At 44.3% G+C, this 17500-nt stretch overlaps 2 protein-coding genes across 5 annotated transcripts in view; both read right to left on the bottom strand.

The window, feature by feature from the left end:
• Positions 1 to 3258, bottom strand: part of tmem254 (transmembrane protein 254) — a 5595-nt gene extending 2337 nt beyond the window's left edge. For all 3 annotated transcript variants that reach the window (XM_084391656.1, XM_084391654.1, XM_084391655.1), the window contains exons 1-2: positions 3083 to 3258; positions 1438 to 1541 (exon numbers count right to left, since the gene is read on the bottom strand). In XM_084391656.1, the coding sequence (XP_084247782.1) occupies positions 1438 to 1541; positions 3083 to 3169 (191 nt within the window). In that variant the 5' untranslated portion in view covers positions 3170 to 3258. The remainder of the gene's footprint in view (positions 1 to 1437; positions 1542 to 3082) is intronic.
• A 2188-nt stretch (positions 3259 to 5446) lies between these two features.
• Positions 5447 to 17500, bottom strand: part of srfb (serum response factor b) — a 33022-nt gene continuing 20968 nt past the window's right edge. Inside the window, exons 4-8 of one of the 2 annotated variants that reach the window (XM_084392316.1) lie at positions 16946 to 17071; positions 14573 to 14650; positions 14290 to 14472; positions 12228 to 12329; positions 5447 to 5702 (exon numbers count right to left, since the gene is read on the bottom strand). In XM_084392316.1, coding sequence (XP_084248442.1) covers positions 5671 to 5702; positions 12228 to 12329; positions 14290 to 14472; positions 14573 to 14650; positions 16946 to 17071 — 521 coding nt within the window. In that variant the 3' untranslated portion in view covers positions 5447 to 5670. The remainder of the gene's footprint in view (positions 5703 to 12227; positions 12330 to 14289; positions 14473 to 14572; positions 14651 to 16945; positions 17072 to 17500) is intronic. The other variant, XM_084392315.1, reaches the window with a different exon arrangement.

Raw genomic sequence — 17500 nt, 5'->3', positions numbered from 1 at the left:
CATGATTAAAATCCATCCAGTGGTTTTGTTTTAATCTCCTTATATGTTTGACCATCTATGAAATCAAGCCGTTCGATATTGTGACGTCATAAGATTGTACGCCCCTCCCGCGATTGTGATTGACAGCCGTGTTTCAACAGAAGACCCGCCCTGAGCAAGCTGTGACAGCCGTCGTCCGCCATTGTTGATATGCTGGAGTAGAATGGCGTCTAAGCGATTGTGGTGTTCTGTTCTTAGATGTAATAAGGAACACAGCAGTCATTTGGATGTTCCTAAATCTGAGCCGTTATAGATGCAGTGGCTGAGTTTTGTTTTTGAAGCGATATGCCCAAAGGATTGACGCGGGGATTCCCTCACGGGGATTCCCCACGATCGTCTGTGCTTTCATGTTTACGCGAATCTTTTCACACCAGACAGCTTTACAAACGAGAAAAAACGGATCGGTACCAACGTGTTCCTGCTGAACCTCCAGAAGATGTGAGTGTAATGTTTTATTAACCTTTATATTAGTATTTATATTAATCTTTGCGAAATTTGCAAACCTTGCTGCAGGCTTCACAATGCGTCTAAGGTTTACACTCAGGGTACATTACGGCATGTTTTCTATGTACGACGTTCTCAATATAATTCATAATCCCACGTTTATAATGAACAACGCGTGGTTATTGTGTTACAAACGGTGTACGCACAGAACAGAGGGGCGGGGTGAGCAAAGCTCATTATCATTTAAAGACACATGCACTGAAACGGCGTGCTGAAAACAGAGCTGTTTTTGACCAGGTAAAATTAGTGTTTTCTTACAATACTAATGAGAATTTTTAATTAAAGTATATTACAAACTTTTAATTTAGACCCTAAAGAATCATATTAGCTTGTACAAAAATGGCATTATATGACCCCTTTAAAAAGTGAACTTAAGAAAAGTACAGAATTTTACATTTATTGTTATGAAAAATGGACAAAAATACTATTTAAAATTGAAAATATGAAATATAAATTTTCCAAAAACACGTTTTACTCTAAAACTGCAAGAAAACCAAAGCCATAAATCTAATCAAGTTGTGTTAAAAATGTGAGCTTGATATCTCCGTAACTGAGCGTTCAGTGAGATGTAGTCCGGCTGCAGTACCTAACCCTAACCACTAGAGGGAACTCTCTCATCTACTTCTGACCGCGAGGAGCTCAAGTGTGGCGGTTTATTCACGATCATTAAACCTGTTCCAATCAATTCACTTCAAACCTTTACCAAGTTTCGTACCGTTTCCGATGAAGTAAAAACTTCTCTTAACCCAACCTCTGCTGAAGGCTGAAGAGCAACAGAGGGTTAAACACATTTTGCACCAAAAGGCCAGATTTTTCAAAGAGAATTACACAATCTGTCTATAATGTGAACTTATGCTTAATGATGACGTGACGTGAGCGCTGGGATCCACTCACCCGTAATACAGGACAGGGTAATGATCGTCCACTAGACGCTTGGCGAGAGCGCCGAGAGGACCGAGACTGCTGTACGGGACACCCTGAGGCCAGAACACCGTCCACTGAAACACACAACACAACTGCTGAGTGTGTGTGTGTGTGTGTGTGTGTGTGTGGACCGAGACTGCTGTACGGGACGCCCTGAGGCCAGAACACCGTCCACTGAAACACACAACACAACTGCTGAGTGTGTGTGTGTGTGTGTGTGTGTGTGTGTGTGGACCGAGACTGCTGTACGGGACGCCCTGAGGCCAGAACACCGTCCACTGAAACACACAACACAACTGCTGAGTGTGTGTGTGTGTGTGTGTGTGTGTGTGTGTGTGTGTGGACCGAGACTGCTGTACGGGACGCCCTGAGGCCAGAACACCGTCCACTGAAACACACAACACAACTGCTGAGTGTGTGTGTGTGTGTGTGTGTGTGTGTGTGTGTGTGTGTGTGTGTGTGTGGACCGAGACTGCTGTACGGGACGCCCTGAGGCCAGAACACCGTCCACTGAAACACACAACACAACTGCTGAGTGTGTGTGTGTGTGTGTGTGTGTTGCTATACTTTTGAGGACCAAAAGAATGGTAAAACTTGAGATTCCCTACTTTGTGGGGACTTTTTGCTGGTCTTCACGAGGAGAATTGATTAATAAACCTTTTTTTTTCTTCTTTTTTGAAAATGTAAAAATGCATGAAGTGATGGGTAGGGTTAGTGTGTGTGTGTGTGTGTGTGTGTGTCAGAATTATAATCAACTGAAGAAAAGTTTTACTGAAGAGAGTTTACAGTTTCAGTTACACAGATCACAGCAGTTACACCCACACACACACACACACACACACACACACACACACACACACACACTAACCCGACCCCTAAACTTACCCATCTCACACACACACACACACACACACACACTCTGTCTGGTTCACTATCTTTGTGGGGACTCTCCATAGACTTAATGGTTTTTATACAGTACAAACTGTATATTCTATCTCCTTACACTAACCCTACCCCTAAACCTACCCATCACACACACACACACTAACCCTACCCCTAAACCTGCCCATCACAGAAAACTTTCTGCATTTTTACATTTCCAAAAAAACTCATTCTGTATGATTTATAAGCTTGTTTACCCATGACCTCTATTTAGGTCTCTTCAGGTTGAAGTCCCCACCGGGATAGAAAAACAAAGGTTATGATAAGAGCGCAGGACTTTAGTCAGACCATGTAAACCACTGAGGTAAAGTTCACTCTAATAACCAGATCGTGTTTATTTACTCATCATCATCATCATGAGTTTGCATATTCTCATCATCTCAATCAAACTTCTCATTTCACTCTTTTCTCAGTCATAACACACACTACTACGGGTTTCTGAAAACCTAAAGACTGACTGAATTTATTTATTAATACAAAACAATATCTACAAATATAAACTATATATGAATGTATATACACGTTTATTTTACTTATTTTTACAAAAATTGAGGGTTATATTACATTTAAAGTAAAGTATATTACCGGTATTCAATTTTAAAAGTATTACAGAATAAAAGTCTTTCATGATGATGAATGAATGAATTAATAATTCATTAAAGTTTCAACTTACCGTGTAAAACCCCAAAGAAACCGCGACGATCACGATCCAGAACAGGCTGGACCTCCTGAAATATGACGAGCTGTCACTTTTGGCCATGATGAAGATGAATATGATCAGTCAATAACTACTGACTAAACCACTGGAAACTGCACTAGTTTCTGCTCTCAGCGGCCAGTCAGTCACAGCACCGGAAGTGACGCAACACACACGTCACAGAATTAAAGTCCCGCATTCAAAAGATATACGTTTATGTTCTGCAATAATACAAACAAATGCTTTTGGATTCAATTATAAGCAAAACTACATATAATATTAGAATGAAAGAAGCATTCCATGTCCTAGTTTGAGTGCCGTGATATTTTTGTTTACCACAGTAAAATTTAAATTCAGAGAACTTCATCATAAAAAGGGGAAAAGGCGTGACAAGATCCATTTTTTTATTACAAAAAGGTCTGTACATTTGCTGTGTCAGAAAAAAAACCTTAAATCACACAATAATCCAAGTTTTACAACAAAATAATCAGTGTTATTCTCACACAATCTCTCTAAAACTAACTTCAAAAAACATTTCAAACACACTCGCGCAGTGATCAGCTCTATGACGTCAGCATGACGTGCCATTCAGGTAAAATGAGAAAAAATAATAAAAAAAGAGAGAAAAAAGACTCGAAAAACAAAAGGACACATCATTCAGCTGTCCGAAAATAATGACGTTCCTGATATCTCGTGACCTGAAGATCTGAATCGAGAAACTGATGAACGAGATGATTAAAACACTCAAGAGTTGCATTTACGTGCAATATAAAGGCTCACGAATCTGAAGTAAACAGCAGGACTTCAAAAGACACGTGACCGGACACAGATACTAGTGTGAGTGAAAAATCAACTCTACAAGAGCGTTTGTTGAGTATAATGAGAAAGTGATTGACAATATACTCTATATAACAGCGATCCGAGCGTTTGATTGACAGGCAGTGACGTCACACAGTTCAGGCTTCAGGATGAGAAAAAGAAAGAAGGAAGAAAAAAGAAAGAAGGGATGGAGGGAAAAAAACTCAAACCTCTTTCTCTCTCTTTTAATTGTATTTCTAGAGGCAGTTTGGCACAATCATGTTACAAAAGAGAGAAAAAGAGTTTGAAAAAGTATTTCTCATCTTAACACTGTATAAATCAATATAATATATTTATATTACATTAATTTACATGGTGAGTCAAATATCTGCTTTCATAAGCAAACCGTTACAATGTATACAAAATATCTATAAAAAACAACTGCATGCCATCGCACACACGGGCAACACACATCTCAGATATTAGAAAACAGGCTATGTACAATTCCAAATGTCTCGTCATGTTTTCACAAAGGCCAAATGAGTTTTCACCAGCATCCCTCACACACACACACACACACACACACACTCGCAGAAGCCAGTGTTTGTCAGACGTGAAGAGTTGCGCTGATCACAACAGTGAATCACACACACACACACACACACACACACACACACACACACACTAGTGTATCTGCTGTAAAGTCAAAACAATCTGTTACTTTAATTTCCTATTATCTCTGTAAAGCTGCTTTAAAACAATCTATATTGTTAAAAGCGCTAAATGAAGGTGACTTGACACACACACACACTCTCTCTCACACACACTCTCTCTCTCTCACACACACACTCTCTCTCTCACACACACTCGAAATTTTTTATTAATTAGAATATAAATTGATCAATGATCAATGAAAATATAGCCATTTGCTTCAGCAAGTTATTCTACTGTTCTAAATGTGTGTGTGTGTGTGTGTTCACATATGAAGACATGAGATGATCTTGTGCTCAGCCATATAATGATATTTCATGAGATGAACTGAAGACTCTTTGTGATCATATGAGCAGTCATGTGATAAACAGAGATGTGCCGTTCTAGTGTGTGGTTTACATTAGAGGTGTGTATGAAGGTCACACAGTCCAGTGGAGGAGTGTGTGAGAAACTGGAGATACGGCTGTCAGAGAAAACTAACTGGAGTTATTCAGCAGAACGACTCGCTTTATCTGAGGGAAACCAGACATCAAAACACGGGGACCCTGAGAGTGATGTTACACAGAAACAAAAGAAGCGACAACAATACACACACACACACACACACACACACACACACACACACACACACACACACACACACACTAACCCGACCCCTAAACCTCCACATCACACACACACGACCCCTAAACCTCCCCATCACACACACACACACACACACACACTAACCCGTCCACAGTGACACGAGTCCCCATGAGTGTGTTTGCATTCAGGTTTAAGACCCCACCGGGATAGAAAAACATGTAAACTTAGACTAACACTAACACACTCTCTCTCTCTCTCACACACACACACACACACGCACACCTGGCTTCATCTCATTCATTGTGCTGCGGAGGGACTGATATCGTCCTGTAGAATCACACACACACACACACCAGTGACATACTGTATAAATCTATCTCCGAAAGGCGTTAATAAATAGTGTCTTCAGGCTCTGCTTGTAAAGTCAGGTGCTCTTGGCGTCCAGATTGACGAGCTGAAGCTCCGAGAGGCTATTGGTGCCGCTGGACTGACCAATCACCATCTGAGGAGAGACACACACACACACACACACTTGGGTCAGTTCATCAAACATGCACAACAACATCACACTCCAGGACCATCACAATCTGTCATCTGCACACACACACACACACACACACAGCTCATGTGTGACTGACGTCGACTGGAACCTCAAAACGGAGTGATTTCAAACACTTACAGTCGCAGTTCTCCCGATCCTTTAGTCCAACACTGACAATCCACTCGTGATACACATCTGATCATGTGATCTTTAACTGAAAATGCAACTTTTAATGACTTCTGCAGTTTCAGAATTATCCCCCCCCCCCCCCGATATAATCCCTCAGAACAGCCTAGATCTGCAGAACAGGGGTCGTCTCGCTAATCAAGGGCTTCATTAGCTGCACCAGGTGAGCTAGAGCTAGAACACATGACACATCTGAACTGGAGAGGTTTGAGGAGCGTTTGACTGTGTGTTAGAAATATGAGTTAGGAGAAGATTTCATCGCCCTTCATAAACGAGGAACGGGAACAGAAAGATAGCGAAGGCACTAAATGTTCCCAGAGACACAGCTGGAAGCAGAGTTCGCAGGTTCAGAGTTAAAGGAACAGTGGTTACTCTCCCTGGACTAGCAGAAGGAGGAAGCGATCAGCAGCTCTTATAACCCTGGAGTGACAGAAGACCCGCAGGAAGATCTGGTGGCTCTGAGGTTCAGCTCGTACGCGTGCCAGAGCTCCAGCACTACACCACTACTGACCCAACAGCACAAGAAGTGCTCAAAATCATGTAAATAAGCCACAGAAGTTTTAGGATTCTGTTCTGTGGAGCGATGGAACAGAACTGGAGCTGTCCGTCCCTGTGGATCAGCGTGTGTCTGGAGGAGGAATGAGGCGTATGCTGTGGAGAACTCTGTCTACAGTTCAGCATGAGGAGCTCGAGGTGCTCTCGGCTGATGTACATCCTCCGGCTCTGGAAACCTCTCGAGGTGCTCTCGGCTGACGTACATCCTCCGGCTCTGGAAACCTCTCGAGGTGCTCTCGGATGTATATCCTCCGGCTCTGGAAACCTCTCGAGGTGCTCTCGGCTGACGTACATCCTCCGGCTCTGGAAACCTCTCGAGGTGCTCTCGGCTGACGTACATCCTCCGGCTCTGGAAACCTCTCGAGGTGCTCTCTGCTGATGTATATCCTCCGGCTCTGGAAACCTCTCGAGGTGCTCTCGGCTGATGTACATCCTCCGGCTCTGGAAACCTCTCGAGGTGCTCTCGGCTGACGTACATCCTCCGGCTCTGGAAACCTCTCGAGGTGCTCTCGGCTGATGTACATCCTCCGGCTCTGGAAACCTCTCGAGGTGCTCTCGGCTGATGTCGATCCTCCGGCTCTGGAAACCTCTCGAGGTGCTCTCGGCTGACGTACATCCTCCGGCTCTGGAAACCTCTCGAGGTGCTCTCGGCTGATGTACATCCTCCGGCTCTGGAAACCTCTCGAGGTGCTCTCGGCTGACGTATTTCCTCCGGCTCTGGAAACCTCTCGAGGTGCTCTCTGCTGATGTAGATCCTCCGGCTCTGGAAACCTCTCGAGGTGCTCTCGGCTGACGTATTTCCTCCGGCTCTGGAAACCTCTCGAGGTGCTCTCGGCTGATGTACATCCTCCGGCTCTGGAAACCTCTCGAGGTGCTCTCGGCTGACGTATTTCCTCCGGCTCTGGAAACCTCTCGAGGTGCTCTCGGCTGATGTACATCCTCCGGCTCTGGAAACCTCTCGAGGTGCTCTCGGCTGACGTATATCCTCCGGCTCTGGAAACCTCTCGAGGTGCTCTCGGCTGATGTCGATCCTCCGGCTCTGGAAACCTCTCGAGGTGCTCTCGGCTGACGTATATCCTCCGGCTCTGGAAACCTCTCGAGGTGCTCTCGGCTGATGTACATCCTCCGGCTCTGGAAACCTCTCGAGGTGCTCTCGGCTGACGTACATCCTCCGGCTCTGGAAACCTCTCGAGGTGCTCTCGGCTGATGTATATCCTCCGGCTCTGGAAACCTCTCGAGGTGCTCTCGGCTGACGTATTTCCTCCGGCTCTGGAAACCTCTCGAGGTGCTCTCGGCTGATGTACATCCTCCGGCTCTGGAAACCTCTCGAGGTGCTCTCGGCTGATGTATATCCTCTGGCTCTGGAAACCTCTCGAGGTGCTCTCGGCTGATGTACATCCTCCGGCTCTGGAAACCTCTCGAGGTGCTCTCGGCTGACGTATATCCTCCGGCTCTGGAAACCTCTCGAGGTGCTCTCGGCTGACGTACATCCTCCGGCTCTGGAAACCTCTCGAGGTGCTCTCGGCTGACGTATATCCTCCGGCTCTGGAAACCTCTCGAGGTGCTCTCGGCTGACGTACATCCTCCGGCTCTGGAAACCTCTCGAGGTGCTCTCGGCTGATGTACATCCTCCGGCTCTGGAAACCTCTCGAGGTGCTCTCGGCTGATGTACATCCTCCGGCTCTGGAAACCTCTCGAGGTGCTCTCGGCTGATGTACATCCTCCGGCTCTGGAAACCTCTCGAGGTGCTCTCGGCTGACGTACATCCTCCGGCTCTGGAAACCTCTCGAGGTGCTCTCGGCTGATGTACATCCTCCGGCTCTGGAAACCTCTCGAGGTGCTCTCGGCTGATGTATATCCTCCGGCTCTGGAAACCTCTCGAGGTGCTCTCGGCTGATGTATATCCTCCGGCTCTGGAAACCTCTCGAGGTGCTCTCGGATGTATATCCTCCGGCTCTGGAAACCTCTCGAGGTGCTCTCGGCTGATGTACATCCTCCGGCTCTGGAAACCTCTCGAGGTGCTCTCGGCTGATGTATATCCTCCGGCTCTGGAAACCTCTCGAGGTGCTCTCTGCTGATGTATATCCTCCGGCTCTGGAAACCTCTCGAGGTGCTCTCGGCTGACGTACATCCTCCGGCTCTGGAAACCTCTCGAGGTGCTCTCGGCTGACGTACATCCTCCGGCTCTGGAAACCTCTCGAGGTGCTCTCGGCTGACGTACATCCTCCGGCTCTGGAAACCTCTCGAGGTGCTCTCTGCTGACGTATATCCTCCGGCTCTGGAAACCTCTCGAGGTGCTCTCGGCTGATGTACATCCTCCGGCTCTGGAAACCTCTCGAGGTGCTCTCGGCTGACGTACATCCTCCGGCTCTGGAAACCTCTCGAGGTGCTCTCGGCTGATGTACATCCTCCGGCTCTGGAAACCTCTCGAGGTGCTCTCGGCTGATGTATATCCTCCGGCTCTGGAAACCTCTCGAGGTGCTCTCGGCTGATGTATATCCTCCGGCTCTGGAAACCTCTCGAGGTGCTCTCGGCTGATGTATATCCTCCGGCTCTGGAAACCTCTCGAGGTGCTCTCGGATGTATATCCTCCGGCTCTGGAAACCTCTCGAGGTGCTCTCGGCTGATGTACATCCTCCGGCTCTGGAAACCTCTCGAGGTGCTCTCGGCTGATGTATATCCTCCGGCTCTGGAAACCTCTCGAGGTGCTCTCGGCTGATGTATATCCTCCGGCTCTGGAAACCTCTCGAGGTGCTCTCGGCTGATGTACATCCTCCGGCTCTGGAAACCTCTCGAGGTGCTCTCTGCTGATGTAGATCCTCCGGCTCTGGAAACCTCTCGAGGTGCTCTCGGCTGACGTATTTCCTCCGGCTCTGGAAACCTCTCGAGGTGCTCTCGGCTGATGTACATCCTCCGGCTCTGGAAACCTCTCGAGGTGCTCTCGGCTGATGTATATCCTCCGGCTCTGGAAACCTCTCGAGGTGCTCTCGGCTGACGTACATCCTCCGGCTCTGGAAACCTCTCGAGGTGCTCTCGGCTGATGTACATCCTCCGGCTCTGGAAACCTCTCGAGGTGCTCTCGGCTGACGTATTTCCTCCGGCTCTGGAAACCTCTCGAGGTGCTCTCTGCTGATGTAGATCCTCCGGCTCTGGAAACCTCTCGAGGTGCTCTCGGCTGACGTATTTCCTCCGGCTCTGGAAACCTCTCGAGGTGCTCTCGGCTGATGTACATCCTCCGGCTCTGGAAACCTCTCGAGGTGCTCTCGGCTGACGTATTTCCTCCGGCTCTGGAAACCTCTCGAGGTGCTCTCGGCTGATGTACATCCTCCGGCTCTGGAAACCTCTCGAGGTGCTCTCGGCTGACGTATATCCTCCGGCTCTGGAAACCTCTCGAGGTGCTCTCGGCTGACGTCGATCCTCCGGCTCTGGAAACCTCTCGAGGTGCTCTCGGCTGACGTATATCCTCCGGCTCTGGAAACCTCTCGAGGTGCTCTCGGCTGATGTACATCCTCCGGCTCTGGAAACCTCTCGAGGTGCTCTCGGCTGACGTACATCCTCCGGCTCTGGAAACCTCTCGAGGTGCTCTCGGCTGATGTATATCCTCCGGCTCTGGAAACCTCTCGAGGTGCTCTCGGCTGATGTCGATCCTCCGGCTCTGGAAACCTCTCGAGGTGCTCTCGGCTGATGTATATCCTCTGGCTCTGGAAACCTCTCGAGGTGCTCTCGGCTGATGTCGATCCTCCGGCTCTGGAAACCTCTCGAGGTGCTCTCGGCTGATGTATATCCTCTGGCTCTGGAAACCTCTCGAGGTGCTCTCGGCTGATGTACATCCTCCGGCTCTGGAAACCTCTCGAGGTGCTCTCGGCTGACGTATATCCTCCGGCTCTGGAAACCTCTCGAGGTGCTCTCGGCTGACGTACATCCTCCGGCTCTGGAAACCTCTCGAGGTGCTCTCGGCTGATGTATATCCTCCGGCTCTGGAAACCTCTCGAGGTGCTCTCGGCTGATGTATATCCTCCGGCTCTGGAAACCTCTCGAGGTGCTCTCGGCTGATGTCGATCCTCCGGCTCTGGAAACCTCTCGAGGTGCTCTCGGCTGATGTATATCCTCCGGCTCTGGAAACCTCTCGAGGTGCTCTCGGCTGATGTATATCCTCCGGCTCTGGAAACCTGCAGCGTGTGGAGGGAGAGATGGAGTCACTGAAGTATCAGGATATCCTGGGAGGATTCAGGAGCTCGGACCTTTAACAGGACAATGATCCCAAGCATTCCTCAGAGTCCAGCAAGCCTTGGTTGCAGAAGAAGTCCTGGGAGATGCAGTGGCATCACAGTCTCCTGACCTGAACCCTATAGAACATCTCTGGGGGGATTTGAAGAAGGCCAGGAATATCCCTGAACTGGAGGCGTTGCTCATGAGGAACGGGCTCAGATCCCTCAGACACAGAAGCTGAAGTCTGTTATACACCTCGTCTGCAGCAAACGCTGTTCTACTCAGTGTTAGAGATGCCATGAAGGGGGTGAATAATTCTGAGACTGCAGAAGTCATTAAAAGTTGCATATTCAGTTGAATTTGGGGAAACCACTTGAAACATTTGTTTTGTTGAACTATTTCACTTACTTTAGTTTGATTTGTTCACTGCAAACCGCTGAAAGCCTGTACATTTAGCCAATAAACCTGATTTGCAATGGGGGGTTGAATAATTTTGATTGCAACTAAATATATATATATATATATATATATATATATATGAATATATTAACATTTATGAATACATTAATATTTAATAAATATAAATAAATTATAAATAAATATTTCCACAGAAACCCATTCTTAATTGCAATGCATTCTGGGATTCTACTCCAGAATTTGAATTTGGTTAAAAGAAGATCAGCATGAAGTCAGCGTCTACAGTTTGGAACATCTAACGGTTCATTTTGCCAATTCATAAATCAGATTTCCATGTGCAGATGAAGAATAACTGTTGGTCATTTATTCGTATCACTTCAAAACACGAGAGAAAGTGAAATCTCGAAGCAAAAGCAAACCTATTATTCTGTGTGTGAGTGTGTTAGGGTGTGAGTGTGTGAGACACGCCGTGCGTCTCAGTGTTCACACTCTCCATCCTGAACAGTGTGTGAGATTAAGTGTGTTGAAGAGTGTGTGCCAGAAGTCCCGGATGATCCACTTTTCCCGGTGGATTTTTGAAGTGTGGATCCGTGCTCACTATTACAGCTGATATTACCCACAATTCACTGCAAAAAGTGTTAAAAAACTACAAAACATGGCAGATGTGCACGACGACGCTGAGGTTTAGATGAAGGTTTGAGTGACTAATCAAAGTTCATCCTGATAGAAAAATATTAATTTAATGTTTTCCGTTTTATATTTCATCTGCAATAACAATGTGGACTTTTATAAAGATCCGTTTGACTGTTAACTTTTAACGCATCATCATTATTGCATTAATCTGAGGAGAGTCTCCGCATGAAAGACCCGCGACTGCAGATCAACACTTCTCTCCGGTACAGCAGGAAGTGGAATTAAATCAAATGTGGAGGATTTTAACTGTGAAAGATGATTGACAGGCCAGTTTACAGTGACTAAAGAGTAGGTGAACTGAGACGCAGCATCAGTGTGTGTGCAGGACTGAAGTGCTCATGCATCATCACAGCGCCCTCTGCAGGCCACGGTGCATTAGTGCAGTGAGATGCATGCTGGGTAACGAGAGAATATTGAGAGTTTCACTTGTGAAGTGTTGATCTTGCCGTACTGGATGAAGCTGCACCGCTGAGACGGGGATCTGGACCGTTCCAGGAGGAGCCGTGAGGAACACCTGAGGAACACCACCTGAACACACACACACACACACACACACACACACACACACACACACACATACACAAAAACTTGTTTTTATATCTCAGTAAGTTGGACTGACGCTATATTCTTCTGGAAACAAACTCTGTTGCATTATTCTCCTGTTATCTCTGTAAAGCTGCTGTGAAACACTGTACTGTAAAAAGCGTTATATAAATAAAGGTGACGACACACACACACACACACACACACACACACACACACACACACACACTAACTGAATACTTTTATGATCATGTTATAGTGTTAGTGGAGTATTTTACACCACATGATTATGGTAAAATCATCAGAGAAATGACAGTTCTTTTCATTCGGTTATACTTGTCTTCAAAGATTAATTTTAAACAATCCTACACTTTAACATTTTGAACGGATTATAATTAATCTCTGTGATCATTTCACCATTATCGTGAGGTCTTTTATTTATTTTGTTCACCATGAAGTTCATCATTTTATTATATGTATCAAACTAAAACCTGTTCTGGCCCAGTGCAGGGGTTTGTGGGAGTTCTGGCCCAGTGCAGGGGTTTGTGGGAGTTCTGGCCCAGTGCAGGGGGGAGTTCTGGCCCAGCGCAGGGATTTGTGGGAGTTCTGGCCCAGTGCAGGGGTTTGTGGGATTTAAAAGTGAACTGCTGGATATTAAAGACCTGTAGGGGGCAGTGTAATGCAGCTCATCTGAGCTTAAAGAGCAGCAGCTGTGTGTGTGTGTGTGTGTGTGAGTGAGTGAGTGGAGTCATGGAGAACAGCTGTGTGTGTGTGTGTGTGTGTGTGTGTGTGTGTGTGTGTGTGAGTGAGTGGAGTCATGGAGAGCAGCTGTGCGTGTGTGTGTGTGTGTGTGTGTGGTCATGGAGTCCACCTGTGAAGCGTTTGATCTGCTGCTTATTGCTGAACTCAAACATCATCTTTCATTCTCAGGTGTGTTTCCACCAGGCACTGAGATGTGTTTTACTCGATCTGATCACGAGTAGAGGAAGGAGACGCGCTCCCATGTTCACCGGTCTCTTCTGCTCACTCTCACACACTTCTGCCCTGATTCTTCAGCAATGAAAACCTCAAGAAGCTTTATGACAAGTTTTCCGACAGTGATATCAAACGCTCGTCGATGCTGAGTTTCAGGTACGTGCGTTTCAGTGAGAAGTGTCTTCACAAAGGTCCTGTACACCAGAGAGATCAGATGCTACACACACATGTGGACTACTGTACTATACACTACTGTACTATACTGTACTATACACTACTGTACTATACTATACACTACTATACACTACTGTACTATACTGTACTATACACTACTATACACTACTGTACTATACTGTACTATACACTACTATACACTACTGTACTACCACTTTTTGACATTTTCTGCAATAAAAAACATTATTGTGATTACACTGTCTGTCTGGTACACTTGTCTTATAGACTGTGTGAGTGTGTGTGTGTGTGTGTGTGTGTGTGTGTGTGTGTGTGTGTGTGTGAGAGAGATATTTTTGATTCAATTGAATGCAGTTTATTGCAATGATTGTGTTTACATACAATATTACCAAAACATTTAACAAAACAAATAATGGCAAGTACTGTAAAAAAATATAAAGAAGTATATAATGTATAAAAGATAACAATAGTGTTTTGGGACTGGGCTAGATAAGGCTCAGGTGTGGCTGTGTTTCGGGTTCAGGCTGAGAATCAGTACTAATAATAAACCTATTCTGTGTCAGGTCAGGGCCGGCTGTGGGTGACAGATGGACGAGTTGATGTGGTTTATTAATGGCTGAGCCTTGGGCTAGTGTTGGGCTAGTGTTGGGCTAGTGCTGGACCGTGTGTGGTCCATGTCTTCAGTCCGGATCTGAGCCGCTACAGGCCCGTTCTGTGGAACGGAGCTGGGCCAGATAAAATCTCTGTCTCACTCACACACACACACACACTCACTCACCCGTGTCCTGCGTCTGGGCGTGCGACACCGGCCCCTGTGAGAAGGCGTTGAGCACCAGACCTCCGTCTGCCAGCGTGGGACCCGACGCGTACATCACCGTGTGTGAGCTGGGATACATCATGTGACCCGCCATGGAGGTGGGCACCGACGTCGTGACGATGGTTGCCGGGAGACTGACCGTGGCTGAGAGAGAGAGAGAGAGAGAGAGAGTGTGTCACACACACACACACACTGAGCAGCAGGTGGCGCCGTCACACACACACAGATGATGATGAAGGTTCACCTGTGGACACTGTGTTCATCTCTGGACTGCTGTCAGCGCTGCTCGACTGGACCTGGATCTGCTGCGGCATCGGCCCGCCTGACACACACACACACACACACACACACACACACACACACACACACACACACACACACACACACACACACACACACACACGTCATATGAGCTGCTTATTTCCTGCAGCTCTGCAAGCAAACCAGATACTGATCAAACCGGACGTGTGTTTCACCAAACTAGAGATCAAACACCAAAACGAACGACATTCATCTGATCCGCTCATGTCAATCTGGTTAACATCACTCTAATAAACACGCGATTAGACAATAATTACTAAAATTATCCAATAAAAAAAAAAAGATTTGTAAAAAATTATGTATTAGCTATAATATATATAAAAAATATAAATAATTGTCAAAACATTGATATTTAATAAAATAATAATAAAAAAAATAAAAATATAATATATATATATATATATATATATATATATATATATATATATTAGTGCTGTCAACGTTAACGCGTTAACGCATGCGATTAATTTTTGTCTGGTTTAACGTGTTAAAATATTTAACGCAATTAACGCAGCATCCGTCTTTTCTGCCATCCATTGGCTAGCTTTACATTTTATGATCACGCTCTTATTCATTTAAATGCTTTTAAACATTTCAAGCGCGGCAAGACACAAGAGAATGCGCTGTCTGTGAATGTCCTTATGTGACACACACACACACACACACACACACACACACACACACATAGACAGGGCGCCAGAATCCAGTTCTCTTTCGCGCTTGAACTAACAATAACAATAACAATCCCAAAATGTCCGTTTTGTCGATTATCCTCATAAGAGCAGTCTTAAATGATTTATATAAAGTCTAAAATGAACAAAGAGTTGCGAGAGAATGAGGCGCGTGTGAGATCCATAGACAGTATATAAACGGTGAGATCCGCGTGTGTGTGTGTGTGTGTCTGCTCTTAAAGGGACAGCAGCCAATAAAGCTTCCTGTCAGTAAAGTTAAAGAACAAAGGGAACAGAGAAAATGACTCACTGCTGTTGACTAAATAACTTTTGTAGCTTTAATAAGGATTAACTATTTAATTTATAGTTTATGCAGTGCAGACTGCACATAACTTTGATAACTTTATTAAATTTCTGTATATTTCCTAACTGTTAAGACAGGAAGGGCACGAATAAATATGACATTTATTATGGGTTTATGTTAGCATTGTTTTAAGTTCACTTAAATTAAAAACTGTTATATTTTTGAAGCCTAATAAATGTGAAAAAGAAAAAAAATCAGTAGCTGTATTAATATCAGTAATACTGGCCTTCATTCATAAAAAGATGCCATTAAACAAGTATTTAAAATATACTGTCTTTATGTTGTTTCTACATTAATTTGATTAACTGTGAAATTATTACATTATAAAATATATTAAAAACGTACAAAAACATTTCTTTTTTTATTGCGATTAATTGCGATTAAATCACAGAAAAAATTTGTGATTAATCTAGTTAAAGTTTTTAATCGATTGACAGCACTAATATATATATAAAAAAATATATATAAAAAAAAACATTCTATATATTTCCATGGAAACACATTGTTTTAATTTCAATTTAATTTTAAACTCATGACATTTTTTACTACTATAATAAATATGAATGTATTCATATTTATTAATTAATTCATATTTAATATAGTTAAATTAATATTTACATGGAAAACCAGAAACGTGTGTTTCTGTGGGAAACAAATCTGTGAAAAAAAAAATCCAATTTAATTTTAAGCTGATACTTAAAATTGCGTATAAAAATGTGTATTAATTATAATAAACAAGAATATATTCATATTTATTCATTCATTCATATTTAATAAAAATGATTATTACAATTATTAAAATATTTACATGGAAACGGGTTCTGTGCATCTGTCGGACAAATCTGAATTGAGTTTTTTATTAATTATAATAAATATGAATATATTAACATTAATTAATTAATTAATTAATTAATTAATATTTAATGAAAATAAATAAATATTTACATGGAAACAGGCTCTGTTTCTGTAGTAAAAATCTGTAAAAAAAACTATTTAATGCTAAGCTGATTAATTTTTTAATAATTATAATACAGTTAACATTAGTCATGTGACAGATTCATCCAGGGATCTTACAGCTGATGTCAAAAACAGATTCGATTATAAAATATTGCAGCAAATGTGGTAATTTGAAACATGACTCCGCCCACTAGTGGGAGGAGCCAACAGTCCAAACGGATGCATTTCCTGTCTTTAAACTTTTGAATGTTGCCTAATGTATAATGCGTATGACAGAGTATCAGATTGACACACACACACACACCGGTGAGCGAGACGGCGGCGGGCAGCCGGAACACGGTCTGCGATCCCTGAGATCCTTGAGGAGCCGGTGTGAGTGTGTGTGAGCCGGACGAGTGCTGAAGCTGAGTCCCGGGAGCAAACGGAGAGCCTGGACACACACACACACACACACACACACACACACACACACACACAGACACACACACACCAGACACAGACACAGACACACACACACACACACACACACACACAAGAGAAAAGGACATTTATAATAATGTTAAAAAAGATTCTGTTTCAAAGAAATGCTGCTCTTTTGAACATTCATCAGAGAATCCTGAAAAAAAAAATGCAAAGTTTCCACAAAAATATGCTAATTGATAATAATCATAAATGTTTGTTGAGCATCAAATCCTCATATTAGAGTGATTTGTGAAGGATCATGTGACACTGAAGACTGGAGTAATGATGCTGTTGATCACAGGAATTAATTACACTTTACTGCATATTCACATAGAAAACAGATGATTTACATTATAATAATATTTCACAATTTGACAGTATTTTTGATGAGGTGAGC

The sequence above is a fragment of the Rutilus rutilus genome (genome assembly GCF_951802725.1).
Source record: "Rutilus rutilus genome assembly, chromosome: 20".
Lineage (NCBI taxonomy): Eukaryota > Metazoa > Chordata > Actinopteri > Cypriniformes > Leuciscidae > Rutilus > Rutilus rutilus.
The sequence above is the reverse complement of the archived record's forward strand: the minus strand, read 5'-3'. Positions and strand labels throughout refer to the sequence as shown.